The 23,733-nt window shown below is 43.1% G+C and overlaps 1 protein-coding gene across 3 annotated transcripts in view; it reads right to left on the reverse strand.

Moving 5' to 3' along the window:
• The window catches only part of IGF2BP3 (insulin like growth factor 2 mRNA binding protein 3), a 140,686-nt gene extending 117,216 nt beyond the window's left edge, over positions 1-23,470 (reverse strand). For 2 of the 3 annotated variants that reach the window (XM_024130546.3, XM_024130539.3), the window contains exons 1-2: positions 22,954-23,468; positions 21,526-21,586 (exon numbers count right to left, since the gene is read on the reverse strand). In XM_024130546.3, the coding sequence (XP_023986314.1) occupies positions 21,526-21,586; positions 22,954-23,128 (236 nt within the window). In that variant the 5' untranslated portion in view covers positions 23,129-23,468. Of the gene's footprint in view, positions 1-21,525; positions 21,587-22,953 lie in introns of all 3 variants that reach the window. The other variant, XM_024130547.2, reaches the window with a different exon arrangement.
• Positions 23,471-23,733: the final 263 nt, after the last annotated feature.

The following is a 23,733-nucleotide window of genomic DNA, read 5'->3' on the forward strand; positions in this document are numbered from 1 at the left end:
AGGAACGAAATTGAGTTATTTGTAGTGAGGTGGATGGACCTAGAGTCTGTCATACAGAGTGAAGTAAGGCAGAAAGAGAAAAACAAATACCATATGCTAACACATATGTATGGAATCTAAGAAAAAAAAATGTCATGAAGAGACTAGGGGTAGGACGGGAATAAAGACACAGACCTACTAGAGCATGGACTTGAGGATATGGGGAGGGGGAATGGTAAGCTGTGACGAAGTGAGAGTGGCTTGGACATACATACACCACCAAATGTAGGGTGGATAGCTAGTGGGAAGCAGCATCATAGCACAGGGAGATCAGCTAGGTGGTTTGTGACCACCTAGAGGGGTGGGATAGGGAGGGTGGGAGGGAGGGAGACGCAAGAGGGAAGAGATATGGGAACATATGTATATGTATAACTGATTCACTTTGTTGTAAAGCAGAAACTAACACACGATTGTAAAGCAATTATACTCCAATAAATATGTTAAAAAAATAAAATAAAATGACTACTCTGAGGTTTTTCAGAGGTTTGGTGGGTTTTTTGTTCTTTTCTAACTTTTGGTTTAACATTGCACAACACATTTCTTCGTTCTATAACTGATGATGGGGTAAACCACATGCTGGAGTTTTCAGAAAATTAGAATAATCTATAACAAGTACTAATAATGAAACGTAACATACTGTTAATATTCTATTCATAACAAACACATTTAAACAAGCTTTAATGAATCTGCAGCCCAGATATGGGTAAATATACTTTACTCCTAACTCAACACTCCACTATTTTAATAGTATTGAACATCCTATATTATCACGATTTTCCCCCCTCCCAAATTCCAAAGCACCTTTAAAACTGCTCTTTAAAACTTCAAAATGGTAAGGGGCAGAACTAAACTATACTTTTCTAAAAAGTATGCAATCGTAGATTCTTGTGTATGTATACAAGTCTCCCCAACAACAACAAAATCACAAGAAACTACAAAGTGGGTGCATTTGGGGAAGGAGAAAAAGATCATTTCAATCATTTTAATCATTTTTATGGTTTAAACGTTGCCATGTACACTATGTTTTTTTTAATCTTCCAACTTTTTAAATTACCATAGAAAAAACAAGTTTTGCTCGATTCTTGTGGGTGTTCTATACACAATACAGTATATCTCAAAAAAAAATAGTTTAAGATACATTTGATTTTAGTGTGCACACCACTCACCAACAGATCTAAGATTAAACAGGAACATTTTTTCCAGTTGCTATTTTTCTCTTCCCACACCTGTTTTTCCACAAACTGAAAATATACATTATATTACATTATAAGTTACCTATAAATAGGTAAATTATAATATCCATGAGATATTTTATATTATCTTTTTGAACCAAGTCTTCAAAATCCAGTGTGTATTTTACACACAGACATCTCAGTTTGGACTAGCCACATTTTGACCGTTTGATAGCCACATGTGGCCAGTGGCTGCCCTAGTGGGCTGCGCAGTCCTAGACCCTAAGCTTCATGAGAGCAAGTTCTTGTCTTCTGTTCACTTCTGTCTCCCAAGAACCTAAAGCAGTAGCTGGCATGTAATAAACACTCAACAATTTGTTGAATGGATCATTTAAAAACTGCCAAGATCAGCAAAACAAAGCCATTTAAAAAAGAAAACTTAATGGCAAGCTACCAAGCTTTCTCAAACCAATAAAAATATAAGGAATGGAAAAGACTTGTGAAATACCTTGAAAGGTCATTGTTGTATTTAATTCTTGAAAAGAAAAGAATCATTGCCTAGGGGCTTCCCTGGTGGTGCAGTGGTTAAGAATCTGCCTGCCAATGCAGGGGTCACAGGTTCGAGCCCTGGTCTGGGAAGATCCCACATGCCGTGGAGCAACTAAGCCCATGCACCACAGTTACAAAGCCTGCTCTCTAGAGCCCGTGAGCCACAACTACTGAGCCTGCGAGCCACAACTACTGAGCCTGCGAGCCACAACTACTGAAGCCCGCGTGCCTAGAGCCTGTGCTCCGCAACAAGAGAAGCCACCGCAATGAGAAGCCTAAGCACCGCAACGAAGAGGAGCCCCTGCACGTGGCAACTAGAGAAAGCCTGCGTGCAGCAACAAAGATCCAACGCAGCCAAAAATAAATTAATTAATTAATTAATTTTTTAAAAAAAATCATTGCCTAAGAGAAGAAAACTACTTCTCCTGCGATAGGAACAAAAGTAGTTATTTTCTAAATTTAACTAACTTATGTAGGGCAAGGAAAGCTGGCTGAAATGTGTCAGAGGCTTGACTCTTGGTCATCCTTACAAATACAATGAATCAGCACAAGCTTCCAGCCTCAAAACATCTAAATTGTCAAATGAAACTTTGATGGTGCTCTTAGATTCTAGTTAGTTTTCTCTAACATTTTAGGAATAACCAAAGGTTATCATACTGAAGGTACTGAAGGCCGTTCATTTTCTTAGGCAAGACTTGTAGTCATCATGTAGGGTTCACTTTGGTTTGAGGAACTTAAAGCCTAACTGTGGCTGCCCAAACGCCCAAACTCACTTCATTTTGCTCATGCACATTGAAATGCTCCCTATTTGTCTTTTTTATACACCTAGATTTATCTTTTGTGTTTAGTTTCTTATATTTTTTTTCCATTTGTTTTTTTTCTCTTCCCACACCTGTTTTTCACAAACTGACTTGTGTAAAATTCCCTCTCAAGGCTAACATGCCATGAAGTTGAATAAAATCCTCAGTTGCTCTTGCCATCTGTTGTGTTATGATGTAAATACACATTCACAGGAATACCTAACCCAAATAATTTCAAACATCACATTACTGTAGAACAGCAATTCCCAACATACAGCATGTGGACTCCTGGGAGGGGGAAGGTCCCTGAGACATTTTCAAAGAGGTCCAAGAAGTCAAAACTATTTCTATAATACTACTAAGATGTTATTTGCCTCTTTCAGCGTGCGGACATTTGCCCTGATGGTGTGAAAACAATGGTGGGTAAACTGGCTGGCACCTTAGCATGAATCAAGGCAATGGCACTAACCTGTGGTACTCATAATCATTGTATTCTTCACCGGCACTTGCAGTAAAAGTTAATCCATTTCATTTTTAAATGTCCTTAATGAAACAGTAAAAATTATTAATTTTCTTAAATAACCCTTGAGTACACATCCTGTTAATATCTATGTGAAGAGAAGGGCAGTACACACGAAGCACTTGGGCTACCTAATATGGCTGTCTGCAGAAAAAGCACTGTGCAAGAGTGAACCAGCCACTTTTTTTCACAGAGCGCCATTTTTACTTGAAAGAGCTATACACTAACTGTGGTTATTTAAGCTTGAATGTCTGGTGGACATTTTCTCAAAAGAGAACAAAATCAACCAGTTAATTCAAGAAAAACTAACAGCATTTGTTGCCAATGACTGAATTTAAGCTTTTAAGTAAAAATCAGAATTTCAGCAAAAATATCTACCACCTTGAGCTTTGACAGTTTCCCAATGCTTTGGGATAAAAATGCAAGAGAGACCAATGGATTTTTGTTTGTTTGTTTTACTGTGCTTTGCTTTAGTGCACTTTGCAGATTTTTTTTTTAATTGCCTTTTTTTTTTTAATGGAACTGTATGGTATTGGTACAAAAACAGAAATATAGATCAATGGTACAGGACAGAAAGCCAGAGATAAACCCACGCACATATGGTCACCTAATTTATGACAAAGGAGGCAAGAACATACAATGGAGAAAAGACAGCCTCTTCAATAAGTGTTGCTGGGAAAAGTGGACAACTACATATAAAAGAATGAAATTAGAACACCACCTAACACCATAAACAAAAATAAACTCCAAATGGATTAAAGACACGAAGCAACTGACAAAGGATTAATCTCCAAAATATACAAACAGCTCACAGAGCTCAAAATCAAAAAAATAAACAACCCAATTAAAAACTGGGCAGAAGACCTAAATAGACATTTCACCAAAGAAGACATTCACATGGCCAAGAGACACACGAAAAGCTGCTCAACATCACTATTAGAGAAGCGCAAATCAAAACTACAATGAGGTATCACCTCACACCAGTCAGAATGGCCATCATCAAAAAATCTAGAAACAATAAATGCTGGAAAGGATGTGGAGAAAAGGGAACCCTCTTGCACTGTTGGTGGGAATGTAAATTGATACAGCCACTATGCAGAACACTATGGAGGTTCCTTAAAAAACTAAAAATAGAACTACCATATGACCCAGCAATTCCACTACGGGGCATATACCCTGAGAAAACCATAATTCAAAAGGACACATGTACCCCAATGTTCATTGCAGCACAGTTTACAACAGTCAGGACATGGAAACAACCTAAATGTCCAACAATAGATGAATGGATAAAGATGATGTGGTACATATATATACAATGGACTATTACTCAGCCATAAAAAGGAACGCAACTGGGTCATTTGTAGAGATGTGGACGGACCTAGAGTCTGCTATACAGAGTGAATAAGCCAGAAAGAGTAAAACAGATATTGTATAGTAACGCATATATGTGGAATATAGAAAAATGGTACAGATGAACCTATTTGTAGGGCAGGAATTGAGACAGAAGTAGAGAACGGACATGTGGACACAGGCAGGGAAGGGGAGGGTGGGATGAACTGGGAGATTAGGTTTGAGATACCAATTAAAAACTGGGCAGAAGACCTAAATAGACATTTCACCAAAGAAGACATTCACATGGCCAAGAGACACACGAAAAGCTGCTCAACATCACTATTAGAGAACAAAGACGTAGAGAACGGACATGTGGACACAGGCAGGGAAGGGGAGGGTGGGATGAACTGGGAGATTAGGTTTGAGATAAATACACTACCATGTGTAAAACAAATAGCTAGTGGGAACCTGCTGTACAGCACAGGGAACTCAGCTCGGTGCTCTGTGGTGACCTAGATGGGTGGGATGGGGGGAGTGGGAAGGAGGTCCAAGAGGGAGGGGATAAGTATAATTGTATAAGTATACATATAGCTGATTCACTTCATTGTACAGCAGAAACTAACACAACACTGTAAAGCAATTTTACTCCAATAAAAAATTTTTTTTTAATTTAAAAATTTGGGCTTCCTTGGTGGTGCAGTGGCTAAGAATCCGCCTGCCAGTGCAGGGGACATAGGTTCGAGCCCTGGTCCGGGAAGATCCCACATGCTGAGGAGCAAGTAAGCCTGTGCACCACAACTACTGAGCCTGTGCTCTAGAGCCCGAGAACCACAACTACTGAGCCTACGTGCCACAACTACTGAAGCCCGCGCGCCTAGAGCCCATGCTCCGCAACAAGAGAAGCCACCGCACTGAGAAGCCCATGCACCGCAACAAAGAGTAGCCCCCGCTCACCACAACTAGAGAAAGCCTGCACACAGCAACAAAGACCCAACGCATCCAAAAATAAATTTAAAAAAATAAAAAAATTTTAAAAATTTTAAAATGGAAGTTTTGTGGCAACCCTGCGTTGAGCAAGTCTTTTTGGCACCATTTTTCCAATAGCATTTGTTCACTTCGTGAGAACAATGGATTTTAATGTAACAAAATACAAAAAAATTTACTGATAGGATTTCAGATTCCACAATTCAACTAACCTTTAAAAAATTTCCACTTGCAGAGTTTTGGTATAGGAACAAAAATACCCAGAATCATCTAAAAAGACTATTAAAATATTCCTCTCCTTTTCTAACTTTTCATCTGTGTGAGGCTAGATTTTCATCATATACTTCAATCAAAACAATATATCGCAACAAACCAAATGTTAAAGTAGTTATGAGTGTCCAGCTGTCAATTAGGTCAAACATTAAAGAAATCTGCAAATATGTAAAGCAATTCCACTTTTGTAATTTTTATTTTGGTTTTAGATGAGTTTGTTTTGTTACAAAAATCTGTTAATATGTAATGGGTTAGGACTTCCCTAGTGGCGCAGTGGTTAAGAATCCGCCTGCCAATGCAGGGGACACGGATTCGAGCTCTGGTCTGGGAAGATCCCACATGCCGTGCAGCAACTAAGCCCATGCACAACAACTACTGAGCCTGCGCTCTAGAGCCCGCGAGCCACTACTACTGAGCTCACGTGCCACAACTACTGAAGCCCATGCGCCTAGAGCCCGTGCTCCACAAGAGAAGCCACCACAGTGAGAAGCCCGCACACCACAAAGAGGAGCCCCTGCTTGCTGCAACTAGAGAAAGTCTGCGCGCAGCAAGGAAGACCCGATGCAGCCAAAAATAAATAAATAAAATTTTTTTTTTTTTAAAAAACTACCCTCTAAAGCTCAAAAATGAGTAAATTCAAAATGTCCCAGACAGTCAAATTAAGGCTAGGGATCCTCTTTGCTTGGAAAGTAGACAATGGTGAAAGTTCCAGATTACCTGATAATACCTATTAAAATGTAATGAGTGATATAACAAAACCTAAAAGTTTATCTGCATATATTTTGGACTCCCACCCAAAGACCTTTTTACCAAGTCCTGCCTAGTGATTTCAACTCCTTTACAATACTATTGATTAAAACTATGGTTACAGACCACACAAAACTATGAAGACTAGGTTGTGTTCCATGATACTTGAAGGGTAGTCACATTTTAAGTTCTAACAGATACTCCCAAATGGCATGCCAAGAAGTCTTTGCCAATTTACATTCTAGCCGTTTGAATGCCCATTCCTACACACTCTTGCCAACACCAAGGTATTATCAATCTTGTTCATTTTTCCCAACTTGATAGGCAAAAATGCCATTACAATTGGCATTTCCCTAATGACTAGTGAGATAGGGTATCTTTTCCTAAGTAGATTGGCCTTTCAGATAACCCGTTCTGAACTGCTGCTTATCCTTTGTACATTTTTGTAGTATGTTGTCTACCTTTTTGAGATTAACAGGAGTTCTTTATCTCCTAGTCTTTTTTTTTTTAAATAATATGATCTCTCTTAAGAGAATTTCCTAACTAGACACATTTTAGGGATGCTAAGACCTACACATCCAGACATAAAGTACAAACTTTTTTTTAATACAAACTCTTAACTTATTCACAATGCATAACTCATACTCTACAAAGAAGTGTGAAACATTTCTATGTATCTGTACATGTGAGAGCAAACTATGGGATTATGCAGGAATAGATACACTCAACTCTTATTTTCAATCTCCACTTGTAAATACACACGCTTACTAATATGAGACAACACCACTTAGGTGTCAGATACTCCAAGAAGTCCTTTACAAACATTATCATTTAATTCCCAACAACCTCGTGCAATAAGTTTTATTGCCCCTATTTATAAATAAGCAGAGAAATCCAGAGTAGCATCAGTTTGCCTGGGATCACAGAGATGAGCAAGGATTCTAACTGACGTCTGTGTGATTCCAAGCAAGATACCACTGACCCTTCCCAACAGTTTGTGTACTGCTGCCCCTAATTTTGCTCAGTTAATAGTGTATGCACAGTGGAATCTAAAATATGACACAAATGAACCTACCTACGAAACAGAAACAGACTCACAGACAGAGAACAGACTTGGGGTTGCCAAGGGGGTGGGGAGGGATGGAGTCGGAGGTTGGGATTATCAGATGCACACTATTATATATAGAATGGATAAACTATAAGGTCCTACTGTATAGTGCAGGGAACTATATTCAGTATCCTGTGATAAACCATAATGGAAAAGAATATAAAAAATAATGTATATGTATAACTGAATCATTTTGCCATACAGTAGAAATTAACACATTGTAAATCAACTATACTTCAATTTTAAGAAAATTATAAAAGTAAAAAAATTGGGAAAGAAATGGGAAAAGAAGGTAAAAGGTAATATAAGAACATTGATCTCATCATTTTAGTCTTGGGAGGGAGGTACATATCATCTAAACTGACTTATAAAAAAATAGAAGACTAAGTACACGTCAATGAAAACTTAGTTGATCTAAGAAAGAAATGGAAGATCTAGGAGTTGTCTTGTTGACGCTCGGAGAATGTTGCTCTTTATGGTTGAGCAGATATTTCTGCTGATGGGGGAGGTTTGGTCAATGCCTAATGCAGACACACAATGCACAGTGCGGGGAGAGGGGAGGCCACAGGGCAGAGAACATTTTTTTATGTTTAAATTTTCCTGGGAATTCCCTGGCGGTCCAGTGATTAGGACTCCACGCTCTCAGTGCAGAGGGTGGAGATCCCTGATTGGGGAATTAAAGTGCCACAGGCCACGCGGCATGGCCAAAAAATAAAAATAAAAAAATTTTTCTTGCCTTGCCAAAAAAAAAAAAAAAAAAAAAAAAGCGTGTTCCTGGGAATTCCCTGGCGGTCCAGTGATTAGGACTCCACGCTCTCAGTGCAGAGGGTGGAGATCCCTGATTGGGGAATTAAAGTGCCACAGGCCACGCGGCATGGCCAAAAAATAAAAATAAAAAAATTTTTCTTGCCTTGCCAAAAAAAAAAAAAAAAAAAAAAAGCGTGTGCACATAGAAGGGTCTCATTTTTCTCCAAAGGTTCACTGTATCATTTGAGATGTCTTAATAAAATCAAATAACACCAGGTGGTTTAATCATTACCATTGACTAAAACTATGACCGTCATAACTTAAAATAACCTTAAAAAAGCGGCATAGGCTCAGTCAGCCTTACTACAGGGTTCCTAGTCCTCTCACGATTTACCTAATCACCCTGTCAGAGGGTGTCCTGGGAACAGCTCCATGCCCCGTGTAATGTTCTGGGGGCACAGCCGTTTCCAGGAAGCACTTAAGAGGTAAAAGCAGCTCAACATAATCGCTGGTGAGCAGATCCCCAAATTAACCCAAGCATCAAGTCTTGCATGAGATGATCCCAAATAACCATCTGCTAAATGACATTAACTAAACTGAGTGAACCCCTAAAAAGTTAAACGCATGAAGAATCAGATCTCCTGAGCCCAGCAGAACATGGGGTGCTCTTGCTGCCCCTCTGGGCTCAGGCTCCACCACAGTCCTGCCTCACACTCGGGCCTCTCTAATTCCGAACAGCTTGCCATTCCCCCGCACACACCAGGGTATTTCACACTTACATGCCTTGCCTCCTGCTGTCTCTTCTGCCTTTCCCATCCCCACTGCACACAGTTAGCCTCAGTTGCCTTCACATGCCTTGCTCTCTGAACCTATGCCTGGCTGGCTGCACCAACACTCAGCTAAGCCCAATGCGCCTCCTGTGTTTCTGGGGCATCCCATATATACCTCATGATGTATTTACCACTTCTCTACCTGCAGAGATATTAATCCACCTCTGGGATCACTGGCACCGTGAGCCACTGTTAGTGCTGAAGACAAAAATATCACTCAGGGATTGAGACAGAACAAAGTACAAGTCACTATACTCCATGTACTTTTCTTCAGAACAGGTATCTTATTCATCTTTCTAGCCCCTGAAACCTAGTATGGAACTGCCTACAAGCACAGGTGCTCCATCTATGCTTGTTAAACTAAAAATTTTTTATAAGCCATAAGGAATGAATTCACTTCTGAAACTCAAAAAAAATGCAGAAATAGGTAAACTTGCACACCAAAAATACAGAAATTAGAATTTTCAACCACACTTATCTCTCCAAAGAAAAGCAAGAGCTTCTCCATTTTTGCAAGAACAGCTGACTTTTAAAAAGTAGTAAACATTTGGGGATCACTGGAGAGAACTCAATCATCATCATAGGTTTTCTTAAATAAGCTCACCAATCATCATCTGCCCAGCTCCAGTGGCAAGCTGAGTAGGACTTTGTTTTGAAAACTAATTCTTTTTGTTGTTGTTGTTTGTTGCCTTTGCTTATTTTGTTTTGAAAACTAATTCTTAATCAAATTTCTCCTCAAAATATTATTTAGTAAAGCTCCCACTGCAAGTAAATATTGTTCGTTTCTGAGGTAAGATACAAAATTCAAGGTGGTAAGTATAAGAGAACATAAACCTCAGGTATTCGAACTTTAAGTTTTCAGAATTTAATCTTTATAGCTTTTGACTTCATTTTTACATGCAAGGGACACAAATGAATAGGGATCTAAACTTGTCAGAGTCAGCAGAACATCCATGGTAGAAAGAATAAGGCTGTTCCTAGAATGATACAGCTCTCCAGGCTTGAAAAGACCGTTTTACGGGCTTCTATGGTGGCGCAGCGGTTAAGAATCTACCTGCCAATGCGGGTGCCACGGGTTCAAGCCCTGGTCCAAGAAGATCCCACATGCAGTGGAGCAACTAAGCCCGTGCGCCACAACTACTGAGACTGTGCTCTAGAGCCTGTGAGCCACAACTACTGAGCCCGTGAGCCACAACTACTGAAGCCCATGAGCCTACAGCCCATGCTCCACAACAAGAGAAGCCACTGCAATGAGAAGCCCGTGCACCACAACGAAGAGTAGCCCCCGATCACCACAACTAGCAAAGGCCCACGCACAGCAATGGAGACCCAACACAGCCAAAAATAAATAAATTAATTAAATAAATTTTTTTTAAAAAAAAGAAAGAAAGAAAAGACAGTTTTTAACCGAACTGTCTCACTGCACAATTCACTTAAAACAGCTCCTTGGTTGTCAAACTATGACTAACCATGTAAATAAGTAAACTTACGTTTTGGGCAGAGCACTTCAAAATTTAAATGTGCATGTCTTTTGACATAGCAATTTTTAGTCTAAGAATTTACCTTATAGAAATATCCAACCAAGCTTCCCTGGTGGTACAGTGGTTAAGAATACACCTGCCAATGCAGGCGACACAGGTTTGAGCCCTGGTCCAGGAAGATCCCACATGCCACGGAGCAAATAAGCCCGTGCGCCGCAACTACTGAGCCTGTGCTCTAGAGCCCACGTGCCACAGCTACTGAAGCCCGCCCAACTACTGAAGCCCGCGCCACAACTACTGAAGCCCACGCGCCTAGAGCCCGTGCTCTGCAGCAAGAGAAGCCACTGCAATGAGAAGCCCCCACACAGCAACGAAGAGTAGCCCCCGCTCACCACAACTAGAGAAAGCCCGCACATAGCAACAAAGACCCAACTCAGCCAAAAATAAATAAATACGTTTATTAAAAAATATATATATCCAACCAAGAGTCCTGACATACATATACTTATGCTCCACTGAAATCACTATGAAAAGAACATTTAAATTGTTGCAACTATTTATATTGTTGCAATGCAGCTTGGTTTAATGAGAGTGAGCTATTTGTACCTACACTGAAGATTCTTCAGGATACATTATTTAGTAAAAGCACAAAAAAAAAACAGTATGATTTTATTATTAAATTAAAAAGTGTGGATACATGCACAGAAAAATTTCTGAAAAATAATATACCAAGTTACCAGCTACAAGACATGGGAAATACATGGGGATAGGGAGGATTAAAGAACAAATATTTTCACATTTTCATAATTCATGTGTTTTGAATTAATTTACATGTATACATTTGTTAAGAATTCATCAAGATGCTTTATTTAATATTCATATACTCTATCGTACCTAGGTTATACCTTAATTTTTTTTTACATAATACTCAATGAAGATAAAAACAAAAAGACACCACCCAAAGATTTCTACTTTTATGAGCCCACATCCCAAAAAGAACAAAAATTTTTCATATTTGTTTTCACCACCAAATATAATATACATCCAGCCTTCACATTTGAATCTCAAGAGGAAAAAATATAACAGCTGCCATGGGAGTGACTACTGGGTGATGTTGTATTGATGCTTTATACACATCCCCAGGATCCTATGAGGCACCCTTTCCATTCTAACCTCCCAAATTTGATTTCCTCATCCTTAAACATTTATCATCACAAATTCAGAAAGTAGAGTTGGGATTCAAACCCAGATGTAACATTCTTCTGGTTACACCCTTCAGTTCAACAAGAGCACATGAGGCAAGCATCAGCGCTCCTCATCAAGATGTTTCAGTACGATTTCCCCCTCCTACTCTCTCCCAAACCTTAATATTCCAAGTTTAAGAGACTTCTTTCTGCAAGGCAGGATCCTACTCAACTTGGTAACAAGGCGGGACAACCAGGCACCAGGGACTCCACACAGGACACTTCTACCTCTTTTGCCATCTAAAACACATGCTGTGAATCACAATCACCTGCGTGGGATAAAGCCGTGGCATCTACCTCCTCATGCCCTCTGTTCTACTCTCATATCTCCTTAGGCCCCCTCCAACTTCCCTGCAATTCATTTATACTAAGATGAAGCTGCTTAAAAAAACAAAACAAAAAAACAAAAAAACCTTCAAGGAAAAAGTAGTCTCATTTTCTGTCTTAAAACAGGATGTCTGGATATTTTTATTCTGCAGTAAGCCCCAGATTCCAGACTACCTGTACCTGTCTTTTTCCTGCAGGAAGACAATAAATCAATCCTTCAAAGAAGCCAAACAAGATTTCTTTTTTCTTCAGAGAAAGCAAGAAACAGGACATCTCTGCTCCAACTTGCCACCGCAAACAAGATCAGGCTGCTGTGTAAGCTACTTTTTGAGGATCTGACAACTTTAAATGGGAGAAATGAAGACAGGGCAGAGTCACAGGACCTGGAACTGGGTTCCACTAATCACCTGCAGTGCCATGGGCAAGTCACTTCTTCTCCCAGGGCTTTACAGAAAATCCTTTGGTAAAGCAACTAATACCATTTTTTAAAAACTCTATTGTGCTATCTCATTTTTATTAGTTTTCTCTCTTAAAATAGTAGGTGTTTAACACATTCTGAAAGTAGCATTCTATTAATCAAAGGACTTGCAAAGATAAAGAAAGTCTTAAAAGAGTTATTCAGACCAAGTCACCTGTCTCAAAATCAAGTGCTCTAACCTTGTTTTGGTGACTCTTGTGGCCAAAGACAGTATTCCTAATTTGAGAAGGAGGCTACTTTACCAAAGACCAGATTTTTTAATATGCAAAAATGAGAGAATTTAGGGCACTTCAAGGGTTTCTTATATTTCTTATAACTTAAATTTTATGAATAAAATGGACAGAATGCTTTATTCAAGTATACTAAAATAACAAAGTGATTAAAGTATTTTAAACCTCACCCATAATATTCAAAAATATTGTGGCCATTAGTTTCAGCCTTTGCTTGTCTTTAATCAAGTATTTAGACAAGCGCATAGAAGCACTGGACTTTGCACTGTTTTGGAACCAAATATGTACTAATAAAAAGCAGAATGGGTTGTCCACGGGAAAGTGAGCTCACAGTCACCAGAAGTGTCAAAACAGACGCCAGAGGGTAGGTCAACTGTGACCAACAAGTCTTGTCCACTGAACAAGAGGAGGATCTACTAACCTTAGGAGCCACTTCCATCTCTAGCAACTTAAAAATAGAACATACTTATAGATGTTTCTGGAACATAAAAAAAAAAAATGAACTAAGAGCCTAATAAATGAATTCTGGAAGAAAGGCTGTATTCCAGGTTGCTCCAAAATTTATAAATCGCTCTCCATTTATTTACAGCACAGCCAGAAGGCTGAGACTTAACACCACTCCCACTCACTTTTTCATCCATCTAAAGCACAAACTCTCAGTGATACTCTACACAGTTGATTACTTTCCTTCTCCACAGGCTTTCTGCACTTCTCTCTCAGAAACAGTTCGCTGTGCTTGACTTCCGCTAATCACTGGCCTCCTTCACTCTCCCCTGCTGGTCCCTCCTTCCTCCTAGAGCTCCCGGCTCAGTTCCTTGATGATCTTGTCCAATTTCATGATTTCAATACCACAAGCTAATGAAGCCTCTAATGCTCACCTCCACTTCCTACCTTCTCCTGGGCTCCAGACCAATATATCCAACTACCTACTTGATGTCATCATTTAAATTTCTAATAAGCATTAGAAACAAAATATGCCGCAAGTAAAGCTCCTGACTTCCACCCAAGAACCTGTTTGTCTCACAATACTCTCCATTTTGCTCAATGGCACCACCTTCCAACCAGTTGTTCTGGTCAAAAAATCTTGTCATCCTTTCCTCTTCTCACACCTCTCATCCAATCCATCAGCAAACCCTATTAGTTGTTCCGTAGAAATAAACAGAGACTGACCACTACGCTTACCTCAAAAGTTAACACCATCCTCTCTTACCAGCATATTACAAGGGGACTGGCTCCCCATTTCTAGTGTTAAATGCTATTTTCAGGTATTTTATGTTCTAAGCACTTTCAACCCTAAATGCTCCCCTCCCTCCAATTTGTGGAAGATCTAAAAAGATGGCCACCATCAATTCCTCCTCTGTGTGCATGCATGCCACTCCACCATCAAGAGAGAGAAGCTATTTCCACATCCCCCTTGAACCTGTCCTGGCCTCCTGGCCTGCCTTTATTAATAGAATGGGATTAAAAGCAACAATGTGCCAATTCTGCACCTAGACTTTAAGAGGCCCAGCAGCTTCTGATTTCACTTGGGGTAGCCAGCCAGGGGCCACTACTGAGTGATGAGATACAGAGTAGAGAAAGATGACCTGGATAAGCACCAAGAGGGCAGACATGTGAGTGAAGTCTTCTTGGACCTTTTAGCCCAGCTTAGTAAATGACCCAAAATGATACCATGTGGAACAGAACTCACCATCTAACAGACCCATATGACCATAGGAAAGAGTAAGTTGCTGTTGTTTCGAGCCACCAGTTTTCAGGGTGCTGTGATAGAGAACTGAAACACCATGATCACAATGGAATCAACATCCTAAACAACTAAGTAATAATGGCCGATATTCTAAGGACTCAGGCCTCTTTTAGCTTAGAGTTCCACTAGATTTTAACAGCATTTTTTTTTTTCATTTCAAAGTCTGGTTTGAGGAAACAATAATTCCATAATTTCAAACCTTTTCCTAATCAAGTTAAATGGCCTCAGCATAATTCTCTCAAACACATAATTTATGTACTATGGACTCCCCTTCAGGGCAACAAAATGCCTATACTGTATTGATATTTATAGCTGTGTTTATTTACCAAATACTTACCAAACAGCAATTTCAGACCATGATAAATTTTAATAGAACACTGAAAACTGTTTGCAACCAGCTTTCAAGCAAAACTCTGTAGTCAAAGCCCATTTGTAAACATCAGATTTATGGGGAAGAGATCTTAAGTAAACATGCCAATCCAGGGACTTCCCTGGCAGTCCAACGGTTAAGACTTCACACTTCTAATGCAGGGGAAACGGGTTCAATCCCTGGTCGGGGAACTAAGATCCCACATGCCCAAAAAAAAAAACAAAAAACAAACAACCAACAACAAAAAATTCTATGCCTGTGGTGATAGTCAGTCCAACGGTTAAGACTTCACACTTCTAATGCAGGGGAAACGGGTTCAATCCCTGGTCGGGGAACTAAGATCCCACATGCCCAAAAAAAAAACAAAAAACAAACAAACAACAACAAAAAATTCTATGCCTGTGGTGATAGTTACACAACTCTGTAAATATACCAAAAATCATTGAATTGCACAAGTAAAGCAAGTGAATTGTATGGTATGTAAATTATAACTCAGTAGGGCACACAGCAGCACACACATACACACTCACAAAAAGAAAAAAGGGGGGCTTCCCTGGTGGCGCAGTGGTTGCGCGTCCGCCTGCTGAGGCAGGGGAACCGTGTTCGCGCCCCGGTCTGGGAGGATCCCACACGCGGCAGAGCGGCTGGGCCCGTGAGCCATGGCCGCTGAGCCTGCGCGTCCGGAGCCTGTGCTCCGCAACGGGAGAGGCCACAACAGAGGGAGGCCCGCATACCACAAAAAAAAAAAAAAAAAAAAAAAATTATAACTCAGTAAAACTTTTTAAAAATAAAAATGCCAATCCTATCCCTTGGTCACTGCTCCCACACTGCCACCTCCTGTCTTATGACTCTAGAAGCTTGAATCAGAGTCAACAGTTGATAAAGGAAACTCAGCTAAGAATAGCACAGACTCTCTCCTTCCTTCCAGACAAAACCAACCACCAGCGTTCCTGAATGGATAATTCACAATTTTCAAAATTAGTTACTGCTAGAAAAGTTGCTGTCTGAATGCTGCTGAAGACTATTAAAATGGAGTTGCTTCAAAATATATATCAAGGTGGCTCAACAGCTTCACTTTAATACAAAATCCCAGACCTAGAACAACACATGAACTACAGTAGTGTGGCTCACAAAAGCATTTCACAGTATGGCAAAGATCATGTCCCTCTTGCTGACTGCCCAAAAGAGGTACACGTGCAAAAGCAACTGAACTACCATACTACAGAAAAGAAATACAAGTCAAGTTCCTTACAGGGAAAAGCCCAGCTCCCTGCAATTCCAAAATATATTTTTAAACCTTAGCTGGTAACTCATTTATTTCAAGCAGAATGCAAAACTCAGAACAAAATATGCCTCCTGTTAGTTTATTATAATGGCATTTGGCGTGAACAGAGAATGTAAGTCATCACACAAATCAAAAGGAAACCAGAAACAGAAGCCAAGATTCTCAGTTCCCACTGGCTCCAGGCACATGTCACGTTTTCATAACGTTTTCCTTGTTATCATGGACAGCCACACAGAAGCTACTTATCAACATTTTTTTTTTAATTCTAATAAAGTGAGAAAGAAAAGTAAGAAATCTTTTAAACTTTCTCAAACCGTACTGAGAAAACAACGTGAAATCAAGAAAAATCTCATTGGCTACAACCACTTAAGCAGTCATGCATTACTGATCTTAAACAGAGCACTGCAAAGATAACCTTGCCTATGATTCTTTGCCAGCCGTGAAAGTTTCCTAACATTCAGAATCTCAGGGATATGCATGTTTGAGAAATTTCCCTAATTCACAAGATTCACCTGTACCACCACTGATAAACCAGGGGCATACCTGTTAAAATATTTAGCATTAAAAACAGCTTTTACTGTCCTGAGACAACAGGGTCTTATGCCCTGGCTAATGGCCACATGGCTAGTCATGGCACCATCCTATTCTATACTTAACAGCTTTTAAAAGGCAGCACTAGCTTATAAATGGCCATTTAAAGTAAGATATATTTAAAACCACAGTAATTTTTATACATGCTCTACCCCATTTATATGATAAACATAAGATTCTAATACGGAAAAAAGCTGTTCATTTTATTTCCTTTGTTTTTTTTTTTAATTTTAAGGAAGCAAGAAACAAAGACATTTGAGCTTAGGCACCAGAGTCTGTTTTAACGGATCCTTCCTGGAAAAATATTAACTATGATATCCCACTATTTTTTCTCTTTCACTCAAATATGTTTTGGCTACATACAATTCTAATCAATGCCAAGAGCTAAATCATGAGGAAGTTTAAGCTAGAAAAAGCTGGAAAATACACAAATTTTCATAATTTAAAAAAGTAATGGAAAACGAATTAAAACCACCATCCGCTCAGTTCCCCAGCGTCAGCAACTTTCCTGTTACCTCTCCCATGCCCAAGAGCCCACAACATAACAAAAAGGAAATCAGCGCTATTTACAAAATCATATAGGGGCACACCAAGGTTCCCCAAGATACCAGTGACTCTTCCAACCAAAGTCAGCCACCGTCTTCCAAAGTCAAAACAATTTTCACACCCACCCTCACCCTCAAGGAGGGAGGGAAATTTTTTTTAAAGCTTATACCTCCAGAGTGAAGCCAAGTCTTCATGTGCTGTAGCTTTTATATCTGGAACAAAAGGTACAACACTATCACTGGTACTCAGTGCAATCTTCTCTTCATTCTGGATGCAGGGGACCTCAAACTCTGCGAAGCACTGCTATAATCTTCCCCAACTGGGGGGCATCTGAATGCAGAAAAGCAACATTCCTTCCACATTCCCTTGTGACTTCATCAGGAGCTAAGCGTGGTCTGAACCAAACTCAACAATGCCCCTTCCTGAAATGGTCCCACCCAGCTCTGCTCCCCGTCAGAGTTGGGCCATCCTACCACGCATCAAATCACCCCCTGGGCCTGCTCCCCTGTTTAGCTGCTGCAAGCCCATTGATCCATCTCAGAGTGCTGCCATAAGCATTCTTCAGCACCGGGCTCCCAACATGCCTTGCACAGCAGGTATAAAGGTCACTGCTGCATATGTGGGTATGCCTGCCTCAGGTGCCCACATGATGATGGGATGGAATGCAATGACTGCTAAGCACAAAGAACTCCACCCAGAAGTCCAGCAGGCTCACTGGCAAGGGCTGGTCCGTGGCATTCAATTCACTGTCACCAGTACCACCTCTTGACCCTCTTATAGGTGCTGGGCATGTGGATCACCAAGGTGCCTTCTCTGCCCTCTCCCAAAGCCTATTCAGACAGTGGAACACTCCAGATAAGGAAAACTACAACACGGTTCCAAGGTTCAGTTAGAACAAAACTGTAACATAGATTTCCAGCAAATCTCTCTGGGCAGGGCTTCCCCGGTAGCGCAATGGATAAGAATCTGCCTACCAACGCAGGGGACACAGGTTCGATCCCTGGTCCAGGAAGATCCCACATGCCGCGGAGCAACTAAGCCCGTGCGCCACAACTACTGAGCCTGCGCGCCACAACTACTGAGCCCGCGTGCCCTAGAGCCCATGCTCTGCAACAAGAGAAGCCACCGCAATGAGAAGCCCGCACACTGCAACGAAGAGAAGCCCGCGTGCAGTAACAAAGACCCAACACAGCCAAAAATAAATAATTGAAATTAAAATTAAAAAAATTTTTTTTAAATCCCTGGGCAGAGAAAGCAAGCTCTATTGTTGTTTTTAGCCATTTTTGTACAAGCAAAGGACTTACTTGATTGCTCTCTAAATCAGTTAAAAAAAAAAAAAAAGTTGTCTGCAATGTACTCACTCCTATTTACTTTACTAGTAGGACAATAACATTCAAAATCCTCAGCATTTTAATGCTAATGAAAATCAGCTACAAATTTAAATGTACATTGTTAATAAACTGAAGAAGTTTCCATTGATAAATACTTTCTGCCACTGGTAACATTTTACTTTATGTGATTTCCTAAGCAGCAACTCCTGTTTGTCATAAAGTAACAAGTAAACTAAGTATGTTTTTAGGTTGGGCAAAAGCCTTTAAGAATAAAACAGGCAGTCTATTAACCAATGTTTTTAATTCCCTACACATGAGGGACAAATTCACACCAGCCTGGAGAAGGAAAATCAGGAGAGTAAGGCAAAGTTATTGCATTTACACACAGGTCAAGACATTTAATGTTTAAATTTAGAAACTCTCAAATGTTAAAATGCCTGTCCTTCAACACAACACCATCTGCCTATTTCTTATTCAACATCTGAAGAAAATTAAGATACAGTGGCTAAACATGAAACCAATTAGAATTTGAAGAATGTGCTTACATTTTTTTCCAGTAGGTAAACAATTCAGACTATGCCTTTAACCTTTTTTTAAGGAGCTATGACTTCTCCAATTTTTCAACTGTTCATTAAACTGAGATCAATTTAGATAGTTTTCAGTACACGTTCTATTGTTTTAGAAGCTTTTGAAAGAGAATTTCATTCTGCTATATAAAATAACTTGACCCCTACCAAAATTCCCAACTAGAACTAAATCTGGCCACGCCAAATCCCTTTCCAACTATCCTGATGAAAATTAAGTACATGGAGAAGAGAAATTCACAAAAATCCAAACAGGCTGGCTAACAAAAACACAATTTGTGAAAGTGCTTTACCTAGAAGAGAGCTCAATCTAAAAATAGACATAGGGGGCTTCCCTGGTGGTGCAGCGGTTAAGAATCCACCTGCCAAGGCAGGGGACAAGGGTTCGAGCCCTGGTCCAGGAAGATCCCACATGCCGCGGAGCAACTAAGCCCATGCGCCACAACTACTGAGCCTGTGCGTTGCAACTACTGAAGTCTGCACACCTAGAGCTCATGCTCCGCAACAAAAGAAGCCACCGCAATGAGAAGCCCGCGCACCACAACGAAGAGTAGCCCCCGTTCACCGCAACTAGAAAAAGCCAGCGCGCAGCAACAAAGACCCAACGCAGCCAAAAATAAATAAATAAAATTTTTTTAAAAATAGGCATAGGGACTTCCCTGGTGGCACAGTGGTTAGGAATCCGCCTGCCAATGCAGGGGACACGGGTTCGATCCCTGGTCCGGGAAGATCCCACATGCCGCGGAGCAACTAAGCCGGTGCTCCACAACTACTGAGCCTGTGCTCTAGAGCCCACGAGCCACAACTACTGAAGCCCGTGCGCCTAGAGCCTGTGCTCCGCGACAAGAGAAGCCACCGCAATGAGAAGCCGGCTCGCCGCAACCAAAGAAAGCCTGCCTGCAGCAGCGAAGACCCAACACAGCCAAAAATTAATTAATTAATTAATTGTAAAAAGAAACTAAACAAAACCCACCTTTTAAAATAAACTAAAATAATTTACAAATAAATTTAAAAAAATAAAAATAGGCATAGGATGACCTGTTCGGTAGCCATCTCTCCCAGCCAAGCACCAGGGAAATGCACAGCAAACCCTTCCCGCCCTCCAGCACACACGCCCTCACCAATATCTAACCAGATGCTCTGGCTGCCCTAGTTTAAATTAACTTCCAGCTTACTACTTGGCCCAGGCTGGGAGTGGGGGATGGGAGAGGGGAAAGGAAGAAACCCTAACCCCACCTTGCAAAGCCCAGCAACGCATAAGCCAACACCAGCACCACCGGGAGGAAGCAGAGCCTTTCAAGTCAGAGCTACAGAGCCGGGATCTGGCCTGCTCTGGAGAAGGGAGCCATTTCTCCAAAATACTTAAGAGATTAAAACACAGTCTCCAAACATTCTGTAAACTGACACACTACACATGCTTTCCTAAAAGTGCAATCCCCCTTGTTTAAGTAGCAAAAATCTTCTCCATCTCTCGGAGGTTATCTGTAAGCAAAAGTATTTTTTAAATGGGGGCGGGGGGTGGGGGAGTTGGGGGAAGGCCTGGAGACAAAGGCGGGTTTGCAGAAAACTGTCTTACTCTGCAGTGACTGAAAGGCGCTTCTGGGCAGGAGAAGCCCAGGCGTTCACTCACGTGTTCCAATCCCGGCGGGCGAGCTACCAGGGTAAAGGCAAATTCCTCTCCTCTCAGATGTGCGGACGGCCTCCCAGGCCTCTCAGACTTGTCGCCGCCAACTCGGGACAGAGAAGGAAAGGCACGCCACACCCGCGCGTGTCTGCAGCTGCTTCCGCCTATCCTGCACTTTCAGGTGGGGGGCGGCGGGCTGGAGCGGTCACCCATTGCTTCCTAATTCGCACAGATGCCCAGAAACTGCCCTTTGAGACTCTGATTTCCTGTTGCAGCAACTTGACCTACTCTGCCGGAGAACATGTAGCTGTGAGAGCTTCCTTAAGCGACTTTATACCAGTAACAATAATCCAGTGGCAGGGGACCACAGACAAGTCGTCTATTCCTTCACAGCAGTACCAACACACACTCACACACACACACACTCACACACACACACCTGCCAGAAACTTAAAGGCAAAAGACGAGAAACGCCAAATCATACAGCAACCCAATAACAGTAAGAGGAAAAGTTGTTTTCAGCTGTGTTGAGTCTCTCCTCCCAGGTTGAGAACAGAATCAATGAGAAAATAATAAGTAAGCTCACCTTTGCCTTTTGGGGACCGAGTGCTCAACTTCTATGAGTTTCCCGTGCAGTTCCACTTTACCTGCGGACACACAAGAGGTGGAGGGGCAGTTGGCCCGGTTTAGCGGCTCTCTGGGCCCGAAGGACCCGCACAGCCTAAGCAGCGACACGAGTGGCCTCCTGAGACCCCGAAAGGCACCCGGACGTGGCTCAGAGCCGAGGGAGAAACCGGCCCCGCGCGGGTGGGAAGCTGAGCCCCTGGAGGCTGCGTGTGTGTAACTTACAGATGAGTGGGAAGGGGAATCAATTGGCTGACCCACTACTTCGGGAACACTCTACCCGCCCCCCCCCGTCCGCTTCCCCAGAGACTCCAGAAGACAAGCTCGGGGGAAGGGGCTACGTGGGCTTTCTTCAGGAGGGGGCGCCCAGGTCCTTCTCCCGGGTTCAAGCCCAGGCCCGCCGGGAACTGGCAGTGAGCGGCGGGAAAGGCTCGAGGACCGCAGGGCAGGCGCGGCAAGGGCGAACGTCCAGAGGCGCAGCTCAGCACGGACTGCACAGCGCGCGAGGGACGGCACGGCACCCGCCACCCCGAAAGGCATGTGGCTCGGAGTGGGACCTGAACACAGCCTTCCCCCGGGCGTCCCACCCCCGCGCGCCTCCCCGCCACGCACGGCCCCCCGCCCTCGCCGAGCGCTCCCCACCAGTCCCGGAGGCCGCGGCCCGAAGCCTGGCAGCCCGGCGCCACAGCGGGACTCGCTCCGAGGCGACCCCTGGTCGCCCGGCCCACCTGCCCCGCTAGCTCGTCGTACGCGGGAAGGTCGAGCAAATAACCCGGGTCGCCCTCGCCCGCCTCCCGCAAGGTTGAGGGGAAGCGCGGGGCCGCCCTTGCTCGGCACCACCCGCGGCCTCGTTCGGCAGCCGGGTCAAGGCCACTTTGAGTTCTCCCGCGGCCGGGGTCTGGGGCGGGTGGGGAGGCAGCGAATCCAACACCACAAATAACCGGCAGGGAGAGGGAGGAAGGAGCGAGAAACAGGCGTTCGCTCTCGGCCCCCAAGCAAGGCCCGGCGTGCCGGAGCCTGGAGCACGCGCCTGGGCCCGGGCGGGGCGCGGGGCGAGCACCCCCCCTCCTCCAGCCCCGCTCCCAGGCGCCACACAGTCCCCCCCGCCTCCCCTCCGAGCCCGCGCCGGGGCTTTCCTGACAGCGCGTTCGCTCTCAGCCCTCAAAGCCCGGCGGGGGAGGGGAGCCGCGGGGGCCGGGTAGGCGCCCGGGCTGGGAGAAGGGCCCCGACCCACGCGTGCAGGCGCCCGGGCCTCGTCCCCTCTCCCCTGCCCGCCCAGGCCGGGGCCCTGTGTGGACAGCCCCGTGTCAGCCGCGGCCCGACCCCGGCAGGCCCGGGCAAGCGGCGCGGGGCTGGGCAGGCGTCCCGGCGGAGCCCGGCCGGGGCCCACCTGAAAGCGCTTCGATGGCCTTGAGGGCCCAGCTCTCGTCCGGACAGTCCACAAACGCGTAGCCGGTCTTCACCAGGAAGGGTCCCGACACCGGGATCTTGGCGTCCTTGAAGATACTTTCCAGGTCCGAGGGGACGGCGTTCTCGCTGAGGTTTCCGATATACAGTTTGTTCATTGTGAAGAGCGGTTGTTTAAAAAAATTACGAGAAAAACGAAAAATTAAAACCACCCACAGCGATGGATGGATCCGGCGGGTTTTGTTCCCCTCCTCTTCTCGCCGTTAAAATACACAGACACACTAAGAACCAAGGACAGGAACGAGGAGCGAAAAATCAGATCCGAGGGTTTCTGTTTTTCCTTTTCTAGGTATTAAAAAAAAAGAAGAAAAGAAAAAGCCTTGCTACAACCCAAACGCATCAACGAGTCTTCCTAACTCGGAGGAGGAGGCGGGATTAGCGAGAAAAAGGAGGAGAGGAGGGAGGGGGGGAAACTACTTTTTGTCTCTTACTCCCCAACCCCTCTGGCATCGGCCAGCGGACTGTGAAAATATCACACTACGTGAGGGCAGGCGCCGCCTCCCCATAAAAAACCCAGAAGGGTGACTGGCAGGGGGGAGGGGAGAAGGGGGTGGAGGGAGGAAGGCGCAGGAGGCGGAAAAAATCCGCTCCGAGTGTCCGGCTTTTTGAATGAGCCACGTGTTCAAACTACAAATCAACGTCTCACGTGAGGAATCCCAGCGCCTCAATTAGAGTGGGCTTCGCAGGAAAAAAAGAGCTAGCC

This window comes from Physeter macrocephalus, chromosome 5 (assembly GCF_002837175.3).
Source record: "Physeter macrocephalus isolate SW-GA chromosome 5, ASM283717v5, whole genome shotgun sequence".
Lineage (NCBI taxonomy): Eukaryota > Metazoa > Chordata > Mammalia > Artiodactyla > Physeteridae > Physeter > Physeter macrocephalus.